At 36.9% G+C, this 18,124-nt stretch overlaps 1 protein-coding gene across 4 annotated transcripts in view; it reads right to left on the bottom strand.

Moving 5' to 3' along the window:
• Positions 1 to 17,256, bottom strand: part of LOC100677293 (UDP-glucuronosyltransferase 2B31-like) — a 29,956-nt gene extending 12,700 nt beyond the window's left edge. Inside the window, exons 1-3 of one of the 4 annotated variants that reach the window (XM_010595712.3) lie at positions 15,387 to 17,256; positions 13,789 to 13,933; positions 8,392 to 8,523 (exon numbers count right to left, since the gene is read on the bottom strand). In XM_010595712.3, the coding sequence (XP_010594014.2) occupies positions 8,392 to 8,523; positions 13,789 to 13,933; positions 15,387 to 16,162 (1,053 nt within the window). In that variant the 5' untranslated portion in view covers positions 16,163 to 17,256. Of the gene's footprint in view, positions 1 to 8,391; positions 8,524 to 13,788; positions 13,938 to 15,386 lie in introns of all 4 variants that reach the window. The other 3 variants (XM_064285748.1, XM_023555108.2, XM_064285750.1) reach the window with 3 other exon arrangements.
• Between the last annotated feature and the right edge of the window lie 868 nt (positions 17,257 to 18,124).

The raw sequence follows: 18,124 nt of genomic DNA, 5'->3' as shown, positions 1-18,124 counted from the left end.
CAACACTCTCCCTTCTTAACCCTGGGTTCCCTATTAACAGCTTTCCTGTTCCCTCCTGCCTTCCAGTCCCTGCCCCAGGGCTGGTGCACCCCTTTAGTCTTGTTTTGTTGCATGGACCTGCTCAATCTTTGGCTGAAGGGTGAACCTCAGGAGTGGCCTTATCACTGAGCTGAAAGTGTGTCTGGGCACCATATCCTCAGGGTTTCTCCAGTTTCTGTCAGGCCAGCAAGTCTGGTCTTTCTTTTTGAGTTTGAATTTTGTTCTACATTTTTCTCCAGCTCTGTCTGGGACCCTCTACTGTGATCTCTGTCAGAGCAGTCATTGGTGTTAGCCGGGCACCATCTATCTAGTTATACTGGACACGGTCGGGTAGGGGCTGTGGTAGATGTGGTCCATTAGTCCTTTGGACTAATCTTTCCCTTGTATCTTTAGTTTTCTCCATCCTTCCTTGCTCCCGATGGGGTGAGACCACTGAAGCGTATCATACAATATTTGTTCTTTTGTGATTGACTTATTTCACTCACCATAATGCCTTCCAGATTCATCCATGTTATGAGATGCTTCACAGATTCATCATTGTTCTTTAGCATTGCATAATGCTCCACTGTGTATATGTACCACAGTTTGTTTATCCATTCATCTGTTGATGGGCATCTAGGTTGTTTCCATCTTTTTGCTACAGTGAACAAAGCTGCAATAAACAGGGGTGTGCATTTATCTATTTGTGTGTTGACTCTTATTCTCTAGGATATATTCCTAGGAGTGGGATTGCTGGATCATATGGTATTTCTATTTCTAGCTTTCTAGGGAAGCGCTGTATCGTTTTCCAAAACGGTTGTATCATTTTGCATTCTCATGAGCAGTGCATAAGAGTTTAGATCTCGACTCAGCCTCTCCAACATTTGTTATTTCCTGCTTTATTGATTTGTGCCAATAATGCTGGTATCTCACTGTTGTTTTGATTTGCATTTGTCTATGGCTTAGTGATCACAAGCTTTTCTTCATGTGTGTATTGTCTGCTTGAATGTCTTCTTTGGCGAAGTGTCTGTTCATTTTCTTTGCCCATGTTTTAATTGGATTATTTGTCCTTTTGTTGTAGAGGTGTTGGATTTTCCTGTAGATTTTAGATACTAGGCTTTTGTCTGGTTTGTGATAGCCAATTTTCCCCTCCAGTCGGTAGATTCTCTTTTGATGAGCATAAGTGTTTAATTTTTGGAAGATCTTAGTTATCTAGCTTATCCTCTGGAGCTTGTATATTGTTGGTTGTGATTTGTATCCTGTTAATGCTGTGTGTTAGGGCCTTTAGTGTTGATCCTACTTTTCCTTCTAAGAACATCGTGGTTTTGGGATTTATATTTAGGTCTTTGATCCATTTTGAGTTAGTTTTTGCACATGGTGTAAGGTATGGGTCCTGTTACATTTTTTTGCAGATGGGCATCGAATTTTGCCAGCACCATTTGTTAAAAAGGCTGTCTTTTCCCTATTTTATGGATTTTGGGCCCTTTTTGAAGATCAGGTGACCAAAGGCGGATGGATTTACATTTGGGTTCTCAATTCTGTTCCCTTGGTCAATGCATCTGTCCTTGTACCAGTACCAGGTTGTTTTGACTACCATAGCTGTATAGTAGGTTCTGAAGTCAGGTAGTACAAGTGCTCCTACTTAATTCTTCTTCAATAGTGCTTTACTTATCTGGGGCTTCTTCCCTTTCCATATAAATTTAGTGATATGTTTTTCCATCTCTTTAGTTGTTCATATTTGGATCGGTATTGCATTGTATTTGTAAATTGTTTGGGGTAAAATTGTAATTTTCCCAATTTTTTTTTTTTTTTAGAGGCTACCTATCCATGAGCATGGTGTGTTTTTCCATTTATGTAGATCTCTTTTGGTTTCTTGTAGTAGTGTTTTGTAGTTTCCTTTGAATAGGTCTTTTACCTCCATGGTTAGATTTATTCCCAAGTATTTTATTTTAAAGGGCTATTATAAATGCTGTTGTTTTCGTGATTTACTTTTCATGGATCTCTGATTTTTGTATGTTTATCTTGCATCCTGCTCCTCTCCTGAATTTTTTTTTTACTATTCCCGGTAGTTTTCTCATGGAGTCTTTTTTGGTTTTCTATGGATAGTATCATATCATCTGCAAATAGGAAGAGTTTAACTTCTTTATTACCGATTTGGATGCCCTTTTTTTCTGTTTCTTGCCTTATTGCTCTAGTTAGGACTTCCAACAGAATGTTAAATAGGAGTGGTGATAAAGGGCATCCCTGCCTTGTTCCTGTTCTCAAGAGGAATGTGTTCAGCCTCTCTCCTTTAAGAATGATGTTGGTCGTTGGTTTTGTATGGATGCTATTTATTATATTGAGAAATTTTCCTTCAATATCTATTTTATTGAGAGTTTTTATCAGGAATGGGTTTTGGCCTTTGTCGAATACCTTTTCTGCATCGACTGAGATGATCATGTGATTCTTTTCTTTCCTTTTATTTATGTGGTGGATTATGTTGATTGATTTTCTAATGTTAAACCATCCTTGCATACCTGGCATGAATCCTACTTGGTCGTGGTTTATTATTATTATTTTTTTTATATGATGCTGAATTCTATTGCCTGGAATTTTGTTGAGAATTTTTGCATCTATATTCATAATAATTATTGGTCTGTAATTTTCTTTTTTTTGTGGTGTCTTTGCCTGGTTTTGGTGTCAGGGCTATGCTGACTTCATTGAATGAATTTGGAAGTGTCGCTTCCTTTTCTATGTTCTAGAATAGTTTGAGTAGTACTGGTGTAAGTGCATCTCTGAATGTTTGGTAGAGTTCTCCAGTAAAGCCATCTGGGCCAGGACTTCTTTTTTTCCTGGGGAGTTTTTGATTACCTTTTCCTTTTCAACCACTTCTCTTGTTATGAGTCTGTTAAGATTTTTAACATCATTTTGTGTTAGTTTGGGTAGGCAGTATGTCTCTAGACATTTGTCTCTGCTTTCTAGATTTTCAAATTTGTTGGAGTATAGTTTTTCTTAATACTCTGTTATGATGCTTCTTTATTTCAGTTTGGTCTGCTGTAACGTCCCCCATTTCATTTTTATTTGGGTTATCTGCATCCTTTCCTGTTTTTCTTTTGTCAGTTTGGCCAGTGGTTGGTCGAATTTGTTGATCCTTTCAAAGAACCAACTTTTGGTTCGGTTGATTCTTTCTATTGTTTTTTTATTCTCTATTTCTAAAAAACTATGGCACTAGTTTTTTATTTCATTTATTTCTGCTTTGATCTCTATTATTTCCTTTCTTCTGGTGGGTGTGGACTTCTTTTGCTGTTCTCTTTTTATTTGTTCAAGTGGCATAGCTGATGTTTTGATTTTGTCCCTTTCTTATCTTTTGGTCTGTGTATCTATTGTTATAAATTGACCTCTGAGAACTGCCTTTGCTGTATCCCAAAGGTATTGGTATGATGTGTTTTCATTCTTGTTTGATTCTAGGAATTTTGGGATTCTATCTCTGATTTCTTCTATTACCTAGTGGTTTTTAAGCAGGGTGTCATTCTGGTTCCATGTAATTGATTTTTTTTTTTCTCACTCTTCCTGTTGTTAATTTCTACTTTAATGGCATTGTGGTCAGAGAAGATACTTTGTACTACCTCAGTGTTTTGGATTTTGTTGAGGTTTGCTCTGTAGCCTAAGATGTGGTCTATTCTGGAGAACGTTCCATGTGTGTTGAAAAAGAATGTGTACTTTGCAGCTGTTGGGTGGGTGTTCTACATACGTCTACGAGGTCAAGTAGGCTGATTTTGCTCTTTAGTCTTCTGTTCTTTGTTGAGTTTCTTTCTAGATGTTCTCTTCTTTACTGAGAGTGGTGTGTTCAAGTCTCCTACTATTATTGTGGAATTGTCAATTTCTCTTTTTAATGCAGTTAGAGTTTGTCTTATGTATTTTAGAGTCCTGTCATTCGGTGTGTAGATGTTTATTACGGTTAAATCCTCATTATGAATTGTCCCTTTAATCATTATACAGTGCCCTTCTTTGTCTGTTATGGTGGATTTTTTTTCAATGTCTATTTTATCTGAAATTGGTATTGCCACTCCTGCCCTTTTTTGGTAGTTATTTGCTTGATATATATTTTTTTCCATCCTTTTATTTTTAATAGATTTACATCTTTGTGTCTCTTGTAGACAGCATAGTGATGGATACTGTTTTTTAAATCTATTCTTTCACTCTGTGTCTCTTTATGGGTGCATTTAGGCCATTTACATTCAGTATAATTATTGATAGGTGTGAGTTTATTCCTGTCACTTTGTAGTGCTTTTTTTTTAGTGGTACTAACATTTTCTTTCCTCCTCTTACTCTCCTGTTCTGAGTCTTTTTATTTTTGGATTTCTTTCGTTTTTGTTTTTATTGAGATTTTATGTTTTTCTTTTTTATTTTGATGAATATGTTTGTTAACTTTCTTTGTTGTTACCTTGACGTTTACCCTTATGTTCCTAGGTTTGAACCAGTCTATTATTACTTGGTATTGCCTTGCTTTCCTCTCCATTGGAAAATTCTATACATATACCCTCTTTTATTGTTCTGACATTGTTATCATTTACAGATTAACCTCTCTGGTTCCCTGTTGCAATTCTTTTGGTTTTGGATAGTCCTTGAGAGTTCCTGTCCTACGTTGGTGTCTGGCTGGTACAATCTTGTTTCCTAGTGTAAGGCTGTGGTTTGATGTTGTTTGTTCTCAGACTGAAGGACTCCCTTTAATAATTCTTGTAAATTTGTTTTAATTCATGTTTATTTGTAAATGCCCTAATTCTACCATCACATTCGAATGAAAGTTTTGTAAGATATGTTATTCTTGGTTGGCAATTTTTTTCTTTCAAAGTTTTATATATATATCATTCCATTGCCTTCTTGGCTGCATGGTTTCTGCTGAAAATCAGAGCTTAGTCTTATTGTTTCTCCTCTGTATGTGACTTTTTGTTTTTCTTGAGCTGCTCTCAGGATTTTTTCTCTGTCTTTGGTTTTAGAGAGTGTGATTATGATATGCCTTGGTGTTTTTCTTTCGGAGTCTGTCCTATATGGGTTTCGTTGAGCTTCTTAAATGGTCAGCTTTTCATCATTCATGACATTAGGAAAGTTTTCGGTCAGCAATTCTTCGATGATCCTCTCTGTCTTTTCCATTTTCTCTCTCTGTTCTGCAACTCTTATCACTTGCACATTTTTGGTTTCAATTGTACCCCACATAATTCTCAGGGTTTCCTCATTTTTCTTCTTACTTTTTTCTGATTTTTCCTCAGAATTTTATCCAAGTGTTTGTCTTCATTTTCATTGATCCTGTCTTCCATTACTTCAAACCTGACCCTCAGCCCTTCTATGACACTGTCCATTTCTGAAATATTGTTGTTTATCTTTGGATTTCTAGTTGTTTTTGTAGGATTTCTACTTGTGAATTTATTCTGGCATTTTGTTCCTATTTTTTTTTCCTTAATTCTTCCATATTTTTGTCTGTATTTTCCATGAATCTGTCTGCCTTTTCTATAAATTTGTCTATTTTTCCCTCATTTTTGTCTGCTTTTTGCTCCAACTCTTGGATAGCTCTGAGTATTAGAGATTTGAATTCCCTGTCAGATAGTTCTAGTGTCTTTTCTTCTGCTGGAAAGTCACCCGGTGTTTTATTTTGGATGTTTACTGGAATCATTCTGTCCTGTCTTTTTAATATGTTTTGATGTTGTCTGTTGTCTTGGGGACATTCAGTAGTTATTTTCTTCATTTTTTAATTGTAGATTTGTCGTTTTGTCCTGGTGTTTTGCTTTATTTGGTTATGTCTGATCAGGCAGGATGTGCATTCTTTGTTGTTTGCTCATCTGTAGTCACGACACTTTTCTCCTCTTTGTCCAATGGGTGGGACTGGTCACTCAGCTATGGTGCAATAGGGCAGGTCCAGCTGAAGTGCAGGGCCTGGGATTGGTTGTTTGTGGTACATACTAGGTCTGATAGGGTAGGCAAGGGTTCAGTGCTGGACAGGTTCTGACTGACCATTCCTGAGCTGCTTGGTGGAGTGATGTTCAGCACATGGTGCAGGTAGGCAGGAAAAGGGTGTAGGTTGTGATGTATGGAGCTAATATAGGTATGGGAAAGAGAAGAGAGAAACAGAATCCAAAAACAAATAAACAAAGGAAAATAAGAAAAAGTGCTAAGTGAGCATCTCGTTGGAAGGAAGAGATAAGAAACAGAGAAATGGAGAAAGGTAAAAAGAAAAAAAAAGAAGAGGAGAAAAAAAACTAGATAAAACTTTGCCCAGAAAAGAAAAGTTCCCAGGGGTCCCACTGGTGTATCTGTAAAGACTGGGAAAGTGGATCCCAGGCTGCTCAGAATAACCTGGTTAGAGGGGGTATAGATGCCACACAGTGCCAGGTATTCAGGAGACTGGAAAAGAAGGTAAGTATAGACAGACAAGAACTGAGAAATGAAGAAAGACAAAGCGAAAATGAGAGAAAAGAGAAAAAGAAAAAAAAAAAAAGATTAAAAGAATGGCCCTTAGAATTCACAACTATGTGGCTGTGCAGATTGGGAGAGTGGCTCCTAAGCTGTGAAGTACAGCTTGGCTAGAAGGGGCTCCCAGGTACAAAAAGAGAAAGAAAACAAACAAAACAAAACAGAGCAAAGCAAAACAATAAAAACAAGCAAAAAAAAAAAAAAAAGCCCCAGGAATCCCACCAGCTTGCTGTCGTTGGCCGGGAGGAATGGTTCCCCAGTGGAGCAGGGCCTCACAGCCTTTCAGGAAGAAGCAAAGATGGCCCACAGACCCAGGTGTTTGAGAGAAAGGAGGGGGAGGTGGTGGGAGGCACAGAAGAAACCAAAAGAAAGGGAAAGAAGAAACATCAGCTCTGGAACCCAGCCAGTGTGAGTGGGGCAAATCCAAGTGGCCTGGGGTGGGAGCAGTAGCCTCTTGGCCAAGAGACTGCAGCTGGCAGGAAGTAAAGGAGGCTGAAGAGGGAGGAAGAATGGTGAGGTTTAGGAAAGTGTATATTGCTCATTACCGGGTGCTTTGTCTCCTGCTGTGAACTTCGTGAAGCTGCTTTCCTCTACTCCCTGTCCACAGACCTCTGATGTAGGTGAGGTGAATCCAAGTGGCACAGACGCTGTACTTCCTAGCCAGGTGAGCCACTGCAGCCAGCCAGGAAGCTCGAATGTAGAGCAGCAGGGAGAGAATGGGGGGTGGCAAAGCCTGTATCGCTGGTTACTGGATGCTCTGTCTCCTGCTCCGAGCTCTGTGAAGCTGCTTTCCCATGCTCCCTGTCCACCAATCCCTGAAAGGAGTCCAAGATGGCAAATCCATGCTGTGTTAGCTGATAAGCAACCTCCACACGTATCTCTCCTTGCTCTCTCTCTTCTGTCAGTTTCTTATTCTATTTGGTATTTGGCTGAGTTATTTATCTCTTTATTTGATGCTTCAGGTTCCAGGAATTACATTTGTCTCTGTTTTACTTAGTTTTTCAGGTCTTTTACTGTGGAGGGATGCCATGGTGCTTCTGTCTATGGCACCATGTTGGCCAGAAGTCTCATTATTATTATTTTTTGAATGACATGGAAAGGAGTTTACTTAAGTTTGCTTGATCCGGTCTTTGTGGTTTTGTGAAATATTTTTTACTTTTCTATCTGATCTACAAAACAAAAACCAAACCAAACCCATTGCCATTGAGTGGATTCTGACTCATAGCGACCCTATAAAACAGAGTCAAACTGCCTCATAGAGTTTCCAAGGAGCACCTGGTGGGCTCTAACTGCTGACCTTTCAGTTGGCAGCCATAGGACTTAACCACTATGCCACCAGGGTTTCTGATCTGGCCTTCTCCTAATCACTTAATTAAAATTTTACTCCTTTCTAAGGTCTGCTGTGAGTATAATGCCCTCAGGAGTCCTGCAAGAAAGAGGAGCAAATGACAGGACAGAATTTGGTGATTTGCGTATGCCTGGCTACAACAGCGTTATGATGTCAAAATTTCACACTGCAGCTATTAAATATACTTATTTTTCATCAAAATGTTAATGCTAAAGTAATTTTCATTTAAAAATACATAGTATTATTTTAACATCTAACACCTATACTTTTGTTTTCAAACTGAAATCTGAGATAAATTGGAGCTATCAAAATGGAACCCTGGTTGCATTGTGGTTGAGAGCTTTGGCAAGATATGGCTGCTAACCAAAATGTCAGAAGTTCGAATGCACCAGCCACTTCTTGGAGACCCTATGGCGCAGTTCTACACTATCGTATAGGGTGGCTATGTGTTGGAATCAACTGGATGGCAATGGATCATCATAATAGTTTATATTCCTGCAGAAAATTTCCATAATGAGACCCTTTACAGAGTTGAAAAGACTAGTGAAGTATTTGATCACCATGAAGGCACTTTATCTAACCTTTTGTGGAATCTGGGCAAGAGCTGATGCAATTGTATTGGCCCTTTCTTCTGTGATGTTACTGATCATTGACCCAAGAGTAAACACCACAACACCATGTATTCCAGAGCTCCGGACAAACTCTTCTATTTCCTGTAAAGAAACCATTTGCTTCATCACGAAACAGCAACAACATTTTGTACAATATTTACAGATATGGCCACAAACAACTTAAGAGAGAAAATCAAGTGTTGACAGCAAAACCAAACTATTGTTGTAAAGTCGATTCCAACTCATGACAACCGTACGTGTTACAGGGTAGAACTGAGTTTCTCAGGGATTTTTTGGCTGTAATTTTTATGGGAGCAGATCTCAGGCCTTTCTTCTGTGGCACCATTGGGTAGGTTGGAACCATCAACCTTTTGATTAGTAGGTTTGCGCTACCCAGGGATCTTCAAGTATTGATAGAGAGAAATTATTAGAAGGGTGGCTGATTTTTAACAAAGCTCCTTTGGAAGCATATGCGTGATATGAGATCTATGGCCTCTGTTATGTATATATTTGTGTAAATGTGTGTATGTGTGTGTGTGTGACATAAACAAGAAATGAAATAAAGCCATTACACAGTAGCGAGAGGGACACTCACTCTTCATTTACAATTATTAAGTACTCTTGTGTATTCTTGGAAGGAGGTACCACAACAGGATCTTAACTCAGCTTTAATTCTATATAGTTATATTTCTACTATATAAGAATATATAGTGCAATGATTACTGTGGTTGGCTGCTAATCAAAAGGTTGGATGTTCAAGTCCACCTAGAGGTGCACCAAAAGAAAGGCATGGACATCTATTACTGAAAAATCAGCCAATGAAAACCCTGTGGAGCACAGTTCTACTCTGATACATGTGGAGACATCATGAGTTGGAATCAACTGGGGAGCAATTAGTTGGTTATAATTCTACTAAATCACATGTGTTTATTGTGGCAGGTTTTCTGGAGAGTTCTTTCAGTTGGAATTCATTAGTATTTTACTTCCTGACTATGAACACTGAGGAAAAATTAGTTATGGTGGGGATGATTGTATATTTGTCTCAGTTACATGATCCTTTATGTCATACTTAAACTTTCTCATAGTTTCCCAAATATTCCCCTAAAATACCCCTTAGTGCCTAGAGATTAAAAGTCTCTAACATTCAAAAAAAACTTTGGGTTTGGAATTTCTGTGAAATAGTCATAAAATTCTCATTTACAATCCATGAATATACATTTGTAGTTACATGTTGGAATGTCCATATTTCTGGCTTCTTCCTTGTGATACTTGTCATTTAGTCATATTATGAAATTGATGTACCTGTAGAATATGCTATGCATAACTGTGGCTGTGAGGGACCCTCATCATCACCTCACTGTGTCCTGGGGAAGCATTGTCACTCAGGTGAGAGAGGTACCCCAGGCCTTTCTCCAGTTGGGATTTGATCTCCGTCTTGAGAATCTCACTTGAAACTATATATCGTTCCTGGTGAGGACGTGTTTGCCTGGAGTTGTTTGAGAATTATTCTAAGTTTTGCTCTCTGATCCTTGTCTTATTTTTTATTAGATTTATTTCTCTGTTAGAATGATTTATCATTCCTCAGTGAATATACCCTGCCACCAAAAAAAGGGAAAAAAATGCAAAGTCAAAATTTTCCTGGATATCTTGCCAAAACCATATACTCATCTTTTTTTTTTTCATTCCTTTTGTCTTAAATTCATTATTTGTTATTTTTTCACTATAAAGTAATGACTGTCCCCTTGCAAAATAAAAACTATACTTTCTGAGCCTAATATCATTGGCATAATACTTCTTTTCAAAACTTCTTTACTGCTTTTAAAGAAAAGACAAAAGAAAAAAAATATTCCAAACCCCAACCGTGCAGACTATGTATTACTCAGAGCTTTCATCAAATTTGTAATTGGGACCTGATGACCTCAGTTTTAATGAGGATGGCTGTACTGTTCCTATAAATCACATGGCACAACCAGGTTTTCTGTGTGACTCCAGCAATGCACAACAGCATTTAAAGGAATCTGTATTTAAAGTTGTGTCTCACTGTCTTGTTGTCTAACACTTCCTTTATCTTTGCTGTGGAAGATGGACCTGGATAGCATTATAGTAATACAACCTTTCTTTATAATCACCGATGTGGACTGGTTCATTCCTATTCTGTTACATCTTTATGAAAATAACGTAAGTTCATTGTAAGAAATTTTGGAAAATATAAAAAAGAAAGTAAGATCATCCACACTTTGCATCCTGAAAGTGTTTAAAATCTATATGCTTTCATTCTAGTGTTTATCCTATTCATATGTTGAGATGTATATATATGACATATATCTAGAAAATTGTAATCTCACTGAATATACCTTTTTTCTACAAGAAATTTGTCAACAATATTGTATTTATAATTTTGCCCCTCAGTTTCAAATTAAACTTGGATAATGAGTGGTTTTATGTAATTAAACATTCTTCATTGAAATGATCATAATAGTGTGGGTACACATAAGCTATCTAACCTCTCATTAAAGTTGGAATTTAAATTACTTCCAGCAATTACCTTTATAAATAACACTGCCATAAATGTTGGTTCTGCACATCTTGTTTTTTTTTTTCTCTGTGTAGGTTCATATGAGTATATTACAAGATCGAAGGCCATAAGCATTTTAAAATCTTTTGATGAATTTTGTCAAGTGCTTTATGTCTTTTTTAAAAAAAGTCCAAAATTATCTGAGAGCCTAATAATTAAGGAAAAAGCAAGTAATATGGGGGGAGAAATCACTTTTTATAATAAAGGATAACAGTCTTCACAGTCACTGACTTCGATTCAAATCTTGTTTCTGCAATTTAGGTAACAATTACTATATATTATTTTAACTATTATGGTACTATTCATCTTCCTTTTCCTCATCTGTTCCCTTCTCCTCCTAAGACTGTCATTTTCCTTTCATGTGACTAGAAATATCTTTCATGAATAAGATTAGATTGCATAAAACCTTCATTAATGTTACTGCAGCTTTTGGACTGCGTGAAAGATGTTATATATAGCCTAAACAATTTGCACTCAAAATAGGATCTCAGTTTTATGTTGCCACCAATAAGAAGGGAGACAAAACAGATCTCTTAATAGATCATATACTAGTGCAAAAAAGAATGCTTGATTTTCACTTATGTCTTAAAGGTTCATATTAATTTAAAATATATTAGATTCTTGATTTTGGATTCATAGTGACCCTATTGGACAGAGTAGAATGGCCCCATAGGGTTTCCAAGGAGCAGCTGGTGGATTCAAACTGCCAGCTTTTTGGTCAGCCACTGAGCTCTTAACACTGTGCCACAAGGACTCTTTCCTTCATAAGGAATATTATCCTATATGCTGACTGAAGTATTTTGTAATTTCAAGCTAAGGGAATTTTCAGACACAATGAATACAAATAATTTCATCTTTATTATGTACACAGGATTTATTATTCTTTTTATATGCCCAGGATACATTCCCTATGTTCATTTTATCAGGGAGCTATGATATAAATAACTGTATACTCAAAGGGAGCCCTGGTGGTGAGATGGTTAAGCATTTGTCTACTAACCAAATTGTCAGCAGTTCGAATCCACCAGTTGCTCCCTGGAAACCCTGTGGGCCTGTTCTACTCTGTTCTATAGGGTCGCTATGAGTAAGAATCCACAAGATGCCAATGGGTTTTGTTTTTTTATACTCAAAGGAATTTTTACTGAGGTTTCCTATAGGGTTGGTGTATGGCAGAAAACACTTTCTCTGATAGGCTAAACCACTCCTTTTATTCCCAAAGATGTAAAACTCTGGGGTTTCGAATGACGAATGGTTTCAATGCTGTAAACCAAGGCTGTAAGCAAGCAAACTTTGGGTTGGCTGCAAATATTGTTGACAGCACCCATTAATATTCACCCATTTATATTGTTTAGGAATGGTCTCCCTCTAAGTTACAATACTGGTGAAGAGCCTAAATCTTTACAACAAAATTTAAGCGTTTCAACCTGCTAATCTGGTTTCCAAATGTATAATCCACTTTTAAAAAATCTGCAAGATGTCTGTTCTTTAGGACTTTGCTAAAGAATATAATTTTGATCTATTGGAAAACCAGTTCATATTAAATGAGAATTATATCTAATGTGCCTGACACATATTAAATGTGCCTTGGTGATGCAGTGGTTAAGAGCTTGGCCGCTAATCAAAGGATTAACAGTTCCTTAGGAACCTTATGGAGTAGTTCTACTCCTGTCCTGTAGGGTTGTTATGAGTCGGAATCTACTCTATGGCAATGGGTTTTTAAGTTTTAATAGTACTAGTAATAGTAACAAAAATAGCAATAATTACAATAGTTAATATTACTTTTGGATTACTTTGTGCTAGAGATGTTTTAAGTGTTTTATACATATTAACTAATATTTTCCATACAACCTCCTTATGGGGTTGGTAGTATTATAGGAATAGTCCTTACAGTGGGAACATTTTAGTCTAGTTTCTCATAATCTGGTGCTTAATCTCCTGCAATAAACTTCTAAGGGATCTGCCATTCCACAGTCTTGCTCCTTTACAATCCAATCCAGTAATTGCACCTTGAGGGTTCTTTTAGAAAAAAAACAACCTGACCATATCTCTCCTTTGCTTAACTCTTTCCCTCAGTTCCCCAATGCCCTTAATCGATGAAACTCCTTCTGGCTCCATCTAACATCTCCCACATTATCTGCCTCTTTATTCTTCCTCTTCCTGTTCAACTAGGAAATCTTGGGGACCTCTGATACTACTTAGCTGTTTTCTTTTTGTCTTCCTTTTTCTCCCACTTCATCTACTTATTCCTGCACACCCTTCCCCATAATTATCAATGACCCTGGGTAGTTCCTATGATTCCTGCTGGGTGTTCCTTCAGCATTGTGGTCTTTCCTTATTATATCATTTTCACACTTTATTTTCATTACTTGCTTCTGTTCTATTTTTCCAACTAGAAAATAAGGTGTGTGTGCACGGGGTGGGACAAGGCATGGAGCAGAAGCCATGCCTGCTTAGTTTCTCTGCACATCCAACCAGCACCTAACCAGCACCTAGCTCACCTGAAATATGGTAGTCACTGTAAAAATATTCTTTGAATGGATGACTGATATTTTCTTATATGTTGAATAATGAAGGCTTTAATATATTGTATCCTCAAAGTCTTACAGGTATTCCCACTTTATTGTCTTGATAAAGATATTCAGATACTTGTGGTAGCAAGGAAATACATGAATTTCCAATTTGCAGGTCACTTTACTCCACTTCCCACATCTTTCTTATTTAGTCAAACATTCTGAATGCAGAACGTAGAACCATTTCAATCAAAAATACTAAACCAACAGTAATAGGTTTACCTTAGGCAAGGGATCGGCAGGTTTGCAGTGGAGCCCTCCAACAAAGTTGAAATGTGGCAAGAGTGGGCGTGGGAATTCAAAATCCCAATAGGTTCGAATGAGCCATATTTCAGCTTTCCCCATTGTCTCGGATAATGTAGTGTGCCTTCCTGAAAAGAAGAGAGAAAACAAAAGGTGGAGGGAACTTGAAAAAATTGACATCTGAATATCTGGGCAATTTTCTGAAGGGAGCTTGGAATAATGGAACCAAAGGTGTTAAAAAGTGTAAGAAGGCACTTACATCTCTAATGTCACATCAGTACTTTCACCACCATTAACAGTTATTAAACTTAAGCCGTTGTTGAATTAGATATGCATTTTTTTCTCTAAAGTCACAAATAACAATGGAAAAATGCAAATGACTGGAATTTGAGCTCTCCAGTCAACTAATCCTACCATAGCCATGGAAACACTTTTCCCAGAAGTACTTAGTCTAGTTTCTACATTTGAGCAAACCAGTCCCTTGATGCTTGGTTTTCCAACTAAACTGTGAGTTTTTTGTGAGTATGGCTCAATTCCTTGTACCAACTCTGGCATTTGGTTCAAGCTAAGAGCTGAACAATACATGATTGTTAAATGAAACTATTTGCCATTAATAGCTGGAAATTTTTTTTTAAAGTATGTAAATAGATTTGCTCACCCTGAATTTTTTTTTAATAGAGAGACATAGTTTTCAAAAAATACAAACCAATAACTTATATGCCAATCCTTCAAAAACATCATAGGCCTGTAAGACAGATGGCTTACACACAGTGAAGAAATGGTGAATCATTAGAATCCTCAAGTTTCACTAGTCACAAGTTGTAGATAATTATATTATTTTGATTACAACTATTTATCTAGCATATTAATAAAATATTGTAGACAAAATTATAGGTTTTTGAATCTGGAATAGAGCCATTTTATCTCTCAACTGAGAGGGAATTCTGAGAAGGTAATATAAAAAAATTTAATCAGTATATAAGAAAACTGAGCTATAGGAGAAGTTATTTTCCTGCTGTGACATAGATATTTGGAGCCCAGGTGGCACAGTGGTTAAGAGCTCAGCTGCTAACTAAAAGGCCAGCCATTCAAATCCACCAGCCACTCCTTGGAAACCCTATTGGGCATCTCTACTTCCTCCTATAGGGTCTCTATGAGTTGGAATCGATTAGACGGCAATGTGTTTTGGTTTTGGTTACATAGAGAGTTATGCCAGAAATATGTATGTCACTCTTCAATGTACATGTCTACGTTCCTCCAGATATTCAGTGAGATTTATAGTGACTTTTTTAAAGATAAAAGTACAACATAATGGATATGTAGTTAATTAATAAAAATCTAATCGTCTTAATTTTTGGGTTTCTGACTTCCTAGGGTCTCCTGCCTTAGTGTTGGGCTACTGGATTCTTCTGATACTTTAACAGAAGCCTCTCCATAATATTTGTGAAATTGATAGTTTATTTCATATTTTCATTTAATCTTTTACTTACAAAAAAATTTCTCTGGCTTTTTATTTACATGAATTCCTTCAAAGTGCAAGGAAAGTTAGGACTTCATTTACCAACTAAAAATATGACTTACCTAGTACTTCACTGTAAAACTGATCCCACTTCTTCTCATTAAATGCCTGGAACCAAAAATCAAAATAAAGCACATACATCATATTTTTTACCCTCTCCAAGAATGTCATTCGATCTTGTAATTCTGACAGAGCAATAGGTACATAGGAAGGAGGGGTTAAAAGTCCTCCGCTATATTTTTCAAATGTATATCCAGGAAGGAATCGGACACTATACACAAAGGGTATTTTGAGTAGTTCAGCCAGTAGTTCACCACAAGGACCAAGGGCATCTGCAAGAACAACATCGAAGCTTGATTCTTGAAGTTTCATCATAAGTTTCTTGTTGAAAACTACATCTTTACAGAGCCTTTGAATACAATCAGTAAATTCCCACAAGTTCTCTTGTAGTAGTGAAAAATAAGCCCAAAATCTGTCTTTCAGCAGATCATTTGTCAATTTCTTCATCAATTTTATTAATATAAACTCAAAATCATCTTTAGTAACAGATGTAGGATAAATCTCAAAATTAATGGCAGATGTTTTGTTAGAATCAATAAGAATGGAAGCTGAAGATGTTAGAACAGTCACCTCATGACCCCTCTGAATAAGTTCATCCAGTATTGTCTTTATATTGATCCAGTGACTATATTCTGTTGGCCACACCAGCACTTTCCCACAAGTTCCAGAGTTAAAGTAACAACTCAGTTGTATCAGCAGAAGAACTGAAATCCATTTCACAGACATCCTGGTTAAGTGAATTCTCGCTGTCAAATTGCTGTTTCCTTCCACCATTGCTCATGCTTCTATCGCAGGAGAAATCAATCAAGAAGTTAAAATACAACTGTTACAGGTCAAAGTAAACACATTATACGAATAAGCAGAGAATGTGGGTGCCAAGTAGAAAAAGCAATACGGAGATGACCTTGTGTTTGTATGAGTGTACTTAATATCTCTTTTATCGAAAGTGCTATCACACAGCTAAGAGTCTATGATATAATATTTGCAAGTGACCTGTGTTATATAGTAGAATTTAGAATAGTGTTAAGAACAGTGAAGCCACTTGTGAAGCAGTCTCCTTAACGCAAGAACTAAAGACAAAGTAACTATATAGTTGCATCAGCATTTTTTTGGATATAACGATTCAAGGCTTTTTGTGTCTGGTAAAATTTTTATTGACATATAATTCACATTCCAAACATTTCTTCAATTTAAGGCATACCATTTAATGGTTGTTAGTATATGTACTGAGTTGTACAACAACCACCGTGATCAATTTTAGAACATTTTAATCACTCCACAAAGAAACCCTCTGCCCCTTAGCCATCACTCCTCAGTCTTCCATTCTCCTTCTGCCCATGTCCTAGAAAACTGCTAATCTACTTTTTGTTCCTGCAGATTTTCCTATTCTGGGCTTTTCATATAAATGGAATCATACAATATGTGTTCCTTTGTGACTGGCTTCTTTCCCTTATCATAATGTTTTCAAAATTTATTTATGTTGTGTTATGTACAGGACATACATTATTTTTTATTATTGCCAAATAATACTCCATTGTAAGGATATAACACTTTTGCCCATCCTTCATCAGTTGATAAACACTTGGGTTGTTTTCACTTTTTGATTATTATGTTGTTTATGAACATTCATTTGCTATGTTTGTGTGGACATATATATTCATTCTTTTTTTTATTGTTTTTATTATGGCCATTTTTGTGGTTTGGCTGAAAGGTGGTCTCCAGGAATGGCTTCAGTTCCAGTTCAGAATGGCATCTTAGGGCCACAGTCTTGGGGGTTCCTCCAGTTTCTGTCAGACTGGAAAATCTGGTCTTTTTTGAGAATTTGAATTTTTGTTTTACAATTTTTCTCCTATTCTGCCTGGGTCCCTCTCTTGTGATCCTAGTCAGAGCAATTGGTAATGATAGCCAAGCACCATCTAGTTTTTCTGGTGTCGGTGTCCTGTAGGTTGCGGTTCAGTGGTCCATTAGACTTTTGGACTAATTGCTCTCTTGAGTCTTTGGTTTTCTTCACTCTCCTTGTTCCAGACTGTAGGAAACCAATTGTTGTATCTTAGATGGGAGCTCAGAAGCTTTTAAGACCCCAGATACTACTTACCAAAGTAGGATGCAGAACTATGTCTTTATGAACTATGTTGTGCCAGTTGATGTAGATGTCCCCCGAGTCTATGTTCCTTCACCTTCTGGCCTAGGAACCTCACCTCATGAGGTATTTGGTTATGTCTAAGACATTGCCCTGACTATGGCACTTCTGTGTTGTATTGTCTATATTAATATATAATATATGTATGTAGAAATAACCACCACCAAACCTATATCTGAATTTTGATGTGTTCCCCTACACTCTCCGACACTTCTTGACATACCTATCTACCTATGTATACATTCATAAATTAGCGTTAGTTAATACTATGGTTGCAGGATTGCCAATACCATAGTAATTACCAATTACTATTGTTCCCCTTTTTATTGTGTTGCTCTCAGTGTCCTTCCATGCCTTGGTCATATTTTGCTTACTTTCACCATATTGTGTATTGCCTTTTCATTCACCAATATTAACCTGTGTCGTCTATCTATTTGGTAATTTTCCTTCCCTCCCTCTCCCATCTGTGATAACCATCAAAGATTTTTTTTTCTGTGTGTAAATCTTTTCTCATTTCTTTATAAATGTGGTATTATACAATATTTGTCCCTCTGTGATTGACTTATTTCACTCAGCATAATGTCCTACAAATTCAT

The sequence above is a fragment of the Loxodonta africana genome, chromosome 5, assembly GCF_030014295.1.
Source record: "Loxodonta africana isolate mLoxAfr1 chromosome 5, mLoxAfr1.hap2, whole genome shotgun sequence".
NCBI classification, from domain to species: domain Eukaryota; kingdom Metazoa; phylum Chordata; class Mammalia; order Proboscidea; family Elephantidae; genus Loxodonta; species Loxodonta africana.
The sequence above is the reverse complement of the archived record's forward strand: the minus strand, read 5'-3'. Positions and strand labels throughout refer to the sequence as shown.